General features: G+C 33.9%; 1 protein-coding gene and 1 pseudogene across 1 annotated transcript; one reads left to right on the forward strand and one right to left on the reverse strand.

Moving 5' to 3' along the window:
- Positions 1–669: 669 nt before the first annotated feature.
- Positions 670–5156, reverse strand: LOC105141025 (importin subunit alpha-1-like). Its single transcript, XM_011048098.1, is given in 12 exon segments — positions 670–1168; positions 1375–1750; positions 1847–1974; positions 2214–2342; positions 3433–3511; positions 3620–3783; positions 3885–4070; positions 4174–4305; positions 4406–4419; positions 4422–4496; positions 4591–4687; positions 4807–5156. Coding segments are annotated over 11 exon segments (1587 nt in total). The 5' UTR covers positions 5020–5156; the 3' UTR covers positions 670–1168; positions 1375–1380.
- On the forward strand, positions 5065–12035 carry LOC105141059 (importin subunit alpha-1a-like; annotated as a pseudogene).
- The last annotated feature ends 344 nt before the right edge of the window (positions 12036–12379 follow it).

Here is a 12379-nt window from a genome sequence, read left to right on the forward strand (position 1 = left end):
CCTTCTCTCGTGAGGGTCCAGCAGGAAAAAAATACGAATTTTCAGATCCTGAAATAGCAAAAATTAATGGCCCCCATACCAGGCTCAGCAGTAGCTGATAAAGCTTAAAAGGCTCAAAAAACACATTTTAATGATTACTATTAAGGATTATAGGCTGCAAAAGAACAAAGCACTTGCCCTTCGAGTGTGCGTTTACAAAGGTCATATGACTCAGATTCCTCCGCTTTTCCAGTCAAGTAGCCTTCCAAATAGTTGGCATTTGCATTGGCCACCATTGTTGCCGCTTTATAGGAGCGGCCCATTCTTGCGCACGCTCGCCTTCAATTTCAACATTTGGCTCAACACCCAAAACCAAGGAAGAGAACAAATACGATTTTACGGATAATCCTTCCCAGTAAAATCACAACAATTAAACTTACGAAACTCAAGTGATTTCTTTAAAAAAATCTCCATAAAATTAAAAAATACTCCAAATAAAAATATTTAAAGATTCCTACTTGACACCTATCTATCATCCATCTGTACCCCACCTTTTCTCGCATAAGCTCTTGACCTTTATATATATATATATATATAAACATTATAGATAGGAGTTACCATTTTTATTCTATTGGAACATAGATGCACCTGGTTTATCCATTCTGCCAAACAATTAACTTATCCACATTAAAAAAAATAAAATACTGCTAATTCATTTCTTTCCATCAAAGACACCAAGATATATGAGGTTTATCAAATACCATATTCACCCAATCAAAGACAAACCAAATAGACTACACATATATATAAAAAAATACTAGCACAACATGACTCAACATAAAAGGATTTCGATCAGCGTACAAGAAAACCTCCCCCAGCGTGTTCAGTGATCAAAGCTAAGGGTTATGCAACAATGGACTTCTTAACACCCTCCATGCCACTCCACAGCAATAAGGCCAAAATATCAAGCATGGCTGACCAGGTAACAATGTTGCTATAGCACCTTCCTGACCCCCTTCTTATCATAAGCTGTAGTATAGACTGACCTGTTAGGCACCTCTTTGACCACGATGGACTCTATAACAGACTGTAACAAGAAACGAGGTGCCGAGACCAGACCCAACTTGACCCTGACATAATTTGTCACCCCAACCAAGAACTGCTTCACCATTCCAAACTCTACAGATTCCTGGGGCAAACCAATTACGCAAAACTCAGACTTCCAAACAAAAGTAATATTACTTGGAGCACAAGTAAGATCATTCGTTTTCAAGGCCAGACTACATGAGAAATTATACTCAGAGCTTTGAGATAATGGATAGTTCAAGCTATACTAACCTCACAAATTCAGATAATAGTGTATATTTAAGACTTGAAAGCAAGTATTTTAAATACCTTCAGCTAAAAGTTGAATCCACCAGATGGAACTTGAACATCGTTCCCACCAAACTGAAATCCTTGCTGGGCACCATCACCTGAAGGCAAAGTCTCATCGTCTTCTTCCAACCAGTAAGTCTCGAGAATCTTGACTGCCTTCTCATATATCTCATTGTTGTCATGACTCTGTAGATTTTCAATCTTTTCTAGTCCCTCAGCATCATCTATCATCTGGGCATAGAAATTAGCATCTCCACTGTTCCCCAAATTCTTCTCCGCTTCCCCAACCTTCAGAATGTTCTCTAATCCTTCAAGAGATACAGTTACAATCCTTGGATCAGGGCATACAAGAAGATCGCACAATGGTTTAATACATCCCTGACTGACCAAAAACCTGTCATCCAAAAACAGCCAATCACTTTTCTGCCAAGAGAACCAGATAACATTCAACAAACAAGTAGTAATGTTTTAGAACAGAAGAATAACATACTTAATTTGCTCGTGAGTGCCACCTGAAGTAGCATTAGACACAGCCCAAGCAGCTTCTTTCTTTATATCAAACTCCGCATTTTGAAGTAAATTAACAAGCGGGCCAATTAAACCATTCTCAATAACAGCCTAGATAATTTAGAAAAGATAAAAGAGTAAAAATCCAGAGGTACTTGAAGCATTCAATCTCACATACAAGGAATTCAGATCACAAGTGCTAATGAAGATAGCAATGCAGATCATTCCAGTAAATAAATTCAGAACCCCAATTAGAAGAGCCCAGAGTTCTTCTAAGAGGACTGACAGAATCAAACAAGAAACAGCTTAACAGAGCTTAAAACATGCACTTCCAAGTCATGCAAGCTCACCTGGATCTGCTCCTTGTTTCCAGCAGTGATGTTTGAGATAGTCCAGCAAGCTTCTTTCTTGATGCTCTTTTTATGATTATGCGTCAACAGGCTTAGAAGGCATGGGAGTGCACCAGTGTTAATTATGCACTGCAAAGGAGAGACGTGTCAGAGTTAGGTATAAGAAAACCAACATTTCAAGCAATAAAAAAATGTCATTGTGTGAAAATAAATAATTTAAAATATTAAGTAGCCAAATAGATGAAAAGGCAAACTTAAATATCACCATCATTACTCAAAAACATCTTCATCCATGCTTTCTTGTTCAGAGGCAACACAAAGTGTGGCTAGTGTTTCTCTTCAAGTGTCTTTCCTTAATTGTATGTCTCCCATTTTAATGTTTGTTTGTTCTTTTTTACCCAAATCTTTAAAAAATACCAATAAGTTGTTTCTTGTGGTAAATTAAAAAATGGACAAACAGGCGCTTGCCTTAACACCTAGCGTCCACTCACCTGGCAATGCTTTATAAATTCATCGCCATATGCTAATAAAGACATTGTCGCCTCACCTCACCTGGAGTGCATAGGCTAGCGCCCCTTGACAGCACTAGGTTAGAGAAAGAAGAATGATAGAGGCAAAGGATTAGAGACAAACTAGTACTAGTAATAATCTCGTTAAAAAACCAGAGATCAAAATAATTGGAGAAAGCTTGAGAGGGGGTTGCTGAGACAGAGATTGAGCTTTAGCTCCTAGGGTTAGAAGAAAGAAGTATGATTTAACTCCTAGGGTTAGAAGAAAGTTTAATATATATATAGCTGGGATTTTTTCAACTCGGTTTAGTACTGTTTGAACCTGTTCAGTTCAATCAATTTTTTTCTAATCGGTTAGTTCAATTTTTTTTTTTTTTGGTTTTCTCGGTTTTTATACTCACCCCTACCTCTAACATGGTTATATTTCAATTTTTGTAATAGTTGACTGGTTTGTTCATCCAGTATTTAACTTCTTCAGTCTTTATAGCAAACCTTTAACATGGTCATATTTTCCATCATGCTGCAGAAGAATCAATATTGATGTTATTTGTGGGGAACAAAAAAAAACAATTCATGCAAACCATGTTATAACATTGATTCAGATCAATAACTTCTAGAAAAAAAAAAAATGTCAGACGGATGCGGTCATGAAAGGCACTTCTGCTGTTGCACGATGGAACAAACAAACAAAAAGCCAGAAGCGCCTTTACCTGGGTCTGCATATCATCCCCTGTCACAATATTTCCAACTGTGCGGAGGGCAGGAACAAGCACTGAAGGAGAAGGATGGCTGAAACAATTCATGTATGAAGGATCATGCTTTCTATATGTACTTATATGCAGATAATGAGATACAAGAAAATATTAAACCAATCAATCAATAGAATGCTGCACTCACAGGAGGAGCTCCACGAGTCGTGGACAGACACCTGCGTCAATAACAGCTTGGATTTTATCATCTGTACCATCAGAAAGATAAGAGAGTGCCCAGCAAGAATCAGTTAGGACTTCTTCATCAGTTGAATGTACAAGACGTTCAAGTGCAGGAAGGGCTGGCCTCACCTGCCCAACAAATTTCACAAGTTAAAAACCTTTTAACTTTCTACATCATCCATTGCCAAAAACTTGTGACTCCCAATCAATGCACAGAATCTGACAATAACCTGCTCGAATGGAGGCTGTGGCTTGCCCCTGCAGAAGTTTGATAGTGTCCATGTAGCATTCCTCAGCATTGAAAGCTTTGCATGTTCATTCAACTGTGCCAGCAATGGAATCAAGGCTCCATGGCTCAGCACAAGATCCCGGCACTTAGGAGAGTCACCAGCAACATTTCCCAATGCCCACACAGCCTGAAATTTAACCAGAAAATATATTCAATCCTAGACTCTCTTCCATGTGCACATTATCTAATCACAATTCCCACAAACTAGGTAACTAAAATTAAAGACATACCTGCTCCCTAACATCATCACTGGGAGAACCAAGAAGCTTGACAAATATTGGAACCGCACCATGATCAATTACCACCTTAGTGTTCTCTGAAGTTCCAGAGGCAATGTTTGTGAGAGCCCAAGCAGCCTCAAACTACACAAGTTCCAAGACATGACACAAACACTTCACGACCCCATTCCAATTCAAACAAATCAGCAAACACATACCATCACAATATCATAGAAACACGCACCTGAAGCTGAGGAAATCCTCCCTAACAAGAAACTCAACAAATCGTGGAACAACCCCAGCTTGTATAACTTCCTCTATCGGAGGACTCCTCTCTGCCAATAACAATAGCAACCCCTCCATAAATAACCAATCTTTACTAATAGAAACAAAACGCTTAAGCAAAAGAAAAGGAGCCCAAAACAACACCAATCGAAAGCAGTTTCCGAAACTGAGTAGTTGATTCAAGCTGCAAATTGCCATCCTCAGACCAAACACCAGCCACCATCGAAGGCAAACTCTCTAACTGCAAAAGTTTACAAATAGAAAAAAAATCGAAACATCGAATCCCTAATCAACAAAACACCTAATACCGACAAGATCCACAGTTCAAGAATACATAACATGCGAGTATAGTGAAGTTACCTTCTTTTCCACATTAGAAGAAGAGAGAAGAGCGGGAGGGAACTGTTGTGCCTGGAGACCTTCGCGTCGCTTCTTTAGCAAACTCTCTTCACGCTTGTTCTTGCGGATCTCCACCATATTGTCCTCTCTTCTCCGGCGACCCTCATCAGCGTCGACTGCGACTTTGTATCTGTTCCGACGAACCTCGGTTCTCGCGCTAGGTCTCAACGACATGGTTGATTGATGGTAATTTGAAAACCCTAGTTTTTAATAAAACAAATGGGGAATCAGAGAGAGAGCGTGCGTGTTTTCTTAATTTTGAGAGTGAGGAAGGCGAAGAGCGGGGGGCTTCACTCAGTAGTGTTTACAACAAATGGGAAGGGTTTGTGGCTATTTACAGTGGTGTATTTTATTAACTTATTTTAATTTTAATTTCTATCTATCTATCTGTTTTTATTTTCCTTACGTTTTGTACAGTATATCTTTTTAATATTTTTTTTACTCTCAGTTGTTTCTTTTTAAAAGAAAAAAAAATTATATGCTGTAAAATTTATTTTGTTTCCACAAACATATCTCGGTTTTATTGGTATGATTTTTTTATATATAGATATGACAAGTTAATATTGTTTTTTAAGTTTCTAAAATTTTTTAGGCTTTTAATGTGTGTGTTTTGTGGATCTTCTTAATTCTTCGACTTTTTAAAGTGATTTCAAGTTTTTTTTTTAAATTAAAGTTATTTGTTCAATTTTTAGGTTTTTTTAATGATTATAGGATATTTTGATCCATTTTTTTAAAAAAATATATAAAAGAAATATAAATATATATAAGAGCATATGCCAGTGAAAATTCTTAAAAGAGCATATGGGAAAATACATCCACGATACACACACACACCCTGACACGTATATTTTTTTTAAACGGGAAAAAAAAAAACTTACTTGAATGGATAAATGGGAGCTATGTAGAAATTTGATTGTCAAATAATTTTTTCTTAATCATATAAGCTTTCTTCTTTACATGTTTATAGAATACAAATATATATGCATAAATATCATATATCTTCTTCCTTATTTCTAGAATACAATTTCAAATAAACTTCCTTATATATCATAAATATAAATAATATGCGAGTTTTTAAAAACATTTTATATTGACAATTCATTTGATAATATACATAGTATGAAAAAATAGAAATACATTATATTGATAATTCATTGAAAGAATTTATTTTAGTATTTGCTTGTCGTAAAAAAGTAGGTTCTTTTAAAAAAATAGTTTTTTATGGAAAGTTAATTATTTTTTTAATATTTAATAGTTTTATATAAAATAAGTTAGAAATTATTTTTTATTATTTGGTTTATATTATGAAAAATGAGTTAGAAAATAACTTATTAATATTTTATTTTTTAAAAATTTATTAGAAGAATGAAGATCAAAATAAACAAATAAAAAAGTTGAAAGAAGATGTAATTGATAACCAAAATCTAATTTTATAAATTATTTTTTAAAAAATAAATAATAATAAAAAAATAAGTATTAAATCTAACAGATAAAAAAGTTAAAGAAAATAAAATAAAAAAATTATAAATTATATATATATATATTATTAAAAAAATTTTATAAATTATATATATATATTATTAAAAAATTTTAAAAAAATATTTAAAATTTCAAATTATTTTCGGGACATAAGGATATAAGTTTTTAAGCTGTCAAATTATTTTTGGGACATAAGGATATAAGTTTTTAAGCTGTAAAAGACCAAAACACTAGAAGAATAGCCAAATTGAGATGTTTTGACAAGATAGGATGAAGAAATGAAGGAAATCGAGGTTGACCAAAATAGAAAGAATTAATTAAGTTTAAGGACTTCATTAAACTCTTAACATGTTTAATTAACTTATTTAAAGACTTAATTGAAAAAGAATTAAGTTTGAAACTCAATTGAGCAAAAATTAGAAGAATTAATTAAGTTCATGGACTTAATTAAACTTTTAATATGTGGATTCAATCAAGAATTCAATTGCAGAAAAATCAAGTTTAAAGGCTTTTTTAGATCAATTTTTAAAAATTTAAAAATTACAGACACAGTCGAAAGTTTAAAATGCTAAATTAGTGCAATTAGAAGTTTAATTAAAAGAAATTTGAAGTATGAAATTCAATTGAGGACCATATTAAAGAAATTTAAAACCAATGATCACTTTCTAAAAAACACTAAAACTTAAGGCTCTAATTGAAAAAGGCTAAGGTTGAAATTGCAAGGAATCCAAAAGATTAGAGTTGATTAGAGATTCCATTACAAAGTGCCAAAGATTTAAGGACCAAATTAAGAAAATTTTACTATTTCTTGTATTCTTCCTTTAAAATAAAAGAAAAAGGATGTCTAATTACTGACCTTTTAACCTAATTTCTTCCTCACAACTTCATCATAGCATATAAATCTTATATCAACCCATACTATGATATTTTTACTTAACTCTAAACTAAAAATTCAAGCTTTTATTGCATTAACAACACCTATAAATTTTCTTCCAAAAACACCACTCAATACTGCTCTATCTGCAAAAACAACCATGCATATTTTCTTATCATGCATATTTTCTTATCAGTTGCAGAGCTAGATTTAATGAATGACCGAGATCTATTCCTCAACATCAAGAGTCAAGATCCCATTAACACATGAGCCATAAAACCTCCCTATTTTTCTTATAAAACCCTAACCCAGATAGCTAGAGGGGAAGGAGATGAGCTATTGACACGACTAAAAGATTGATGTCTTCTCCCAAGTGCAGGAGTGTCGAAGTAATAAATAACCCGGCAAGACCGGGGTCGAACCACAGGGAGGTGAATTGTACAAATTATAAACGACAATAGTACAACAACAATAATAATAAAAACAACAACAATAATAATAGTAATAACAATAATAACAACAATCCATGATAAAAATACACTTTTAAGTACTAATCAGCTATGCAATAAACACTATCTCACAAATAGGACTACAACAATCTTCTTCTTATTTTTCTCAGCCTAAAACCAACCTAAAAACCCAGTTGCCAGCCAACATTAGCCCATCATTCCCACCTAAAACAACCAACAACTACCCGAATAACAAAAGCTATTGTGATCTATCTTTATCTTCCCTAACTTTCAATAGAGATAACCATTTTCATACCATGATATGCCTCTTGTCAACCACCATATAAAAAAGGACACCCATTATGTGCCTCCACACCAACCTGCTCCAAAACCTAAAACTACCACTGTAATGACCCCACTTTTTCAAGGCCAAAATCAATGGAATTTTTTTTATCATCCTGTATCTAGATGTTTTCACCATATCATTCTTTAGATTTACCATTGCATTTTGTTCATTAACATGGCACGATATATATAGGATAACGTAAGCCAATGTTCCTATAAAATAAATTCTCAATACTTGTGCCCATGATATTATATTTCCATACTTATAGGTTTACATTACATCATATTGACATACTCATAAATTCACATTCTTATTCTAGTCTCGTTATCATCCCGAGTTCATACAAGAGTGCCGAACAACAAATTACACAACTAGTACTTTTCTTATCTTGAACTCATGTAATTTCATAATATGACATCCTTATAAGGTGAATACCTCATATGTATATTCATACACATCATATCAACTTTTTCGCACATTCACATCTATGTTCTATTTGAATTTTTCATTACTAGTCTTTACAAAAAGGGTTGAGCGACTAATTGAGTGATTAACACATTTGTTTTTACAGAACTCATATCACTCATAACGTGTAAATATATATTTCCTTTTGAAATATGTGAGCTGCAAAATGGATTTTCTTACACACCAGGCAATCTAAAAACATAATAAAGCAATATTAGCGTTACATTTCATTCATGGACCAAAAGAGCGTAATTATATCATTTCCCCTTATGTAAATATCACCGTTAATAATTCGTCAATTATCGAGGCTAGTTACAATACTCAAACCCGATCATTCATCTCAAATATCGTTAGGCAAACTAATGTTATTATCTGATTAAAGCATAATAATCATAATCCTTTCATAAATTTAGTATATACAAAACAGAGTATACATGAACGCATCAATTCTTGAAACTAACTTATAACTCTCAAATCTGCCTATTCTCTTAAGATGCTATTAGTCGAAGTCAATCGTTTACTCATCCCGGTTATCCACTCAAGATGCTATTAGCTTAAGCTAATCATTTATTCATCCTGGTCATCCATTTAGGATGCCATTAGCCAAGGTTAATCATTTATTCATCATGGTTATCCACTTTGGATGCCATTAGCATAATTAATCATTTATTCATCCCAATCATCCATTTAGGATACTATTAGTCGAAGCTAGTCATTTAATCTTCCTGATCATCCATTTAGGATGCCATTAACCAAAGTTAATCAGTTGTTCATATTGGGCATTCACTTTGGATGTCATTAGCCATAATTAATCATTTGTTCATCACGATCATCGACTTATGATGCTATTAGTTAAAGCTAGTCATTCATTCTTCCCGGTTATACATTTAGGATGTCATTAACCAAAGTTAATTATTTATTCATTGATTAGTACTTAAAAATGCATTTTTATCAAGCTTTTATATCAACATTTTGCACTTGAAGTATCAATAACTCCTTAACTAAAGCATGTTTTATAATAACAAGTCTGATACCATAAGGGACCTTTAATTTATGGTAAATATTCATTCTAAATGCAGGCCTATCACATAAATAAAATGATTGATTGATGAGTTAAAGTATTGAAATTGAAAGGATAAAAAAAGGGCCAAACTTAGAAAATAGATGTTAGTGCAATTCAAACTGAAACACTGTTCGGTAATTGGATCATATCTGGAGCTGTAGATCTCAGATTTAGGTCTGCTTTATATGGATGGAAAGCTAAGACATAGGCTTAAAACTTTCATTGAAAGTTAAGACTCAATTCTGCTGTTTGGATGTCTAAATTTTAGCAACAACGTAGAAGTTCAAATCTGTCTTGCAGCCCAGATATTGTTTAGTGTTCAACTTATATCATGAGTTCTAGAAGTTCAAATGACCTTAATTTTTTTCCTAAAAAGCTGAGATAATTTCCTAGAACTTTTGTGTGGAAGTCTGGTTCAAATTCTAATGTTATCAATGACATTTTATTCAGAAAAAAGATACAGATTATTACCAAGTCAATATATGGTCACCCATCCAATAATTAGTCATCAAATTAATAGTTCTAAATTCTAGTCTATAAAAGGATGAATTTATCATGCATTTAGACATCTTGGTTTCTAGACCAAGATTATGCTTTTGCTTTCTCTCTTTGTATTTTTTGTAATGTTTATGCTTTGCTTTCATTAATATCAAGTTTATGCCTTTCATTTCCTTTCCTTTACTTAGTTAACTTTTATGTTCTTATTTTTCTAATTGAATAATAAGAGTTTATAATATACTTGTTTGAAATACCATTAGTGGATCCTTTAACCTTGACATTTGTTATTATCATTATTTAATCCTCACATTGATCTTTCATTTTAAAGTTCACATTAGTTTCTTTTTCTTCTTCTATTACTATTACTACTACTACTACTATTGAATCCTTGATTGAATCCACACATTAGAAGTTTAATTAAGTCTGTGAACTTAATTAATTCTTCTAATTTTTGCTCAATTGACTTTCAAACTTAATTCTTCTTTAATTAAGTCTTTAAATAAGTTAAATAAACACATTAAGAGTGTAATAAAGTCCTTAGACTTAATTAATTCTTTCTATTTTGGTAAAGGTTGGATTTCAACCTCAATTTTCTTCATTTCTTCATTCTATTTTGTCAAAACATCTCAATTTGACTATTTTTCTAGTGTTTTGGTCTTTTAGAGCTCAAAAGCTCAAAAGAGAGTTTGCCTTCGATGGTGGCTGGTGTTTGGTCTGAGGATGGCAATTTGCAGCTTGAATCAACTACTCAGTTTCGGAAACTGCTTTCGATTGGTGTTGTTTTGGGCTCCTTTTCTTTTGCTTAAGCGTTTTGTTTCTATTAGTAAAGATTGGTTATTTATGGAGGGGTTGCTATTGTTATTGGCAGAGAGGAGTCCTCCGATAGAGGAAGTTATACAAGCTGGGGTTGTTCCACGATTTGTTGAGTTTCTTGTTAGGGAGGATTTCCCTCAGCTTCAGGTACGTGTTTCTATGATATTGTGATGGTATGTGTTTGCTGATTTGTTTGAATTGGAATGGGGTCGTGAAGTGTTTGTGTCATGTCTTGGAACTTGTGTAGTTTGAGGCTGCTTGGGCTCTCACAAACATTGCCTCTGGAACTTCAGAGAACACTAAGGTTTTAATTGATGTTAGGGAGCAGGTGTCTTTGAATTTTAGTTATCTAGTTTGTGGGAACTGTGATTATATAATGTGCACATGGAAGAGAGTCTAGGATTGAATATATTTTCTGGTTAAATTTCAGGCTGTGTGAGCATTGGGAAATGTTGCTGGTGACTCCTCTAAGTGCCGTGATCTTGTGCTCAGCCATGGAGCCTTGATTCCATTGCTGGCACAGTTGAACGAGCATGCAAAGCTTTCAATGCTGAGGAATGCTACGTGGACACTATCAAACTTCTGCAGGGGCAAGCCACAGCCTCCATTCGAGCAGGTTATTGTCAGATTCTGTGCATTGATTGGGAGTCACAAGTTTTTGGCAATGGATGATGTGGAAAGTTAAAAGGTTTTTAACTTGTGAAATTTGTTGGGCAGGTGAGGCCAGCCCTTCCTGCACTTGAACGTCTTGTACATTCAACTGATGAAGAAGTCCTAACTGATTCTTGCTGGGCACTCTCTTATCTTTCTGATGGTACAGATGATAAAATCCAAGCTGTTATTGACGCAGGTGTCTGTCCACGACTCGTGGAGCTCCTCCTGTGAGTGCAGCATTCTATTGATTGATTGGTTTAATATTTTCTTGTATCTCATTATCTGCATACAAATACATATAGAAAACATGATCCTTCATACATGAATTGTTTCAGCCATCCTTCTCCTTCAGTGCTTGTTCCTGCCCTCCGCACAGTTGGAAATATTGTGACAGGGGATGATATGCAGACCCAGGTAAAGGCGCTTCTGGCTTTTTGTTTGTTTGTTCCATCGTGCAACAGCAGAAGTGCCTTTCATGACCGCATCCGTCTGACATTTTTTTTTTTCTACTTTCATGACCGCATCCATCTGACATTTTTTTTCTTCTAGAAGTTATTGATCTGAATCAATATTGTTATAACATAGTTTGCATGAATTCTTTTTTCCCCCACAAATAATATCAATATTGATTCTTATACCAAAGACTGAAGAAGTTAAATACTGGATGAACAAAATATAACCATATGTTAGAGGTAGGGGTGAGCATAAAAACCAAGAAAATAAAAAAAATTAACTGATTAGGAAAAAATTGATTGAACTGGACCGGTTGAAACAGTACTAACCCAAGTTGAGAAAATCCCAGCTACATATATTAAACTTTCTTCTAACCCTAGGAGCTAAATCATACTTCTTTCTTCTAACCCTAGGAGCTAAAGCTCAATCTCTGTCTCAGC

The sequence above is a fragment of the Populus euphratica genome, unplaced genomic scaffold (assembly GCF_000495115.2).
Source record: "Populus euphratica unplaced genomic scaffold, PopEup_1.0 scaffold131.1, whole genome shotgun sequence".
Lineage (NCBI taxonomy): Eukaryota > Viridiplantae > Streptophyta > Magnoliopsida > Malpighiales > Salicaceae > Populus > Populus euphratica.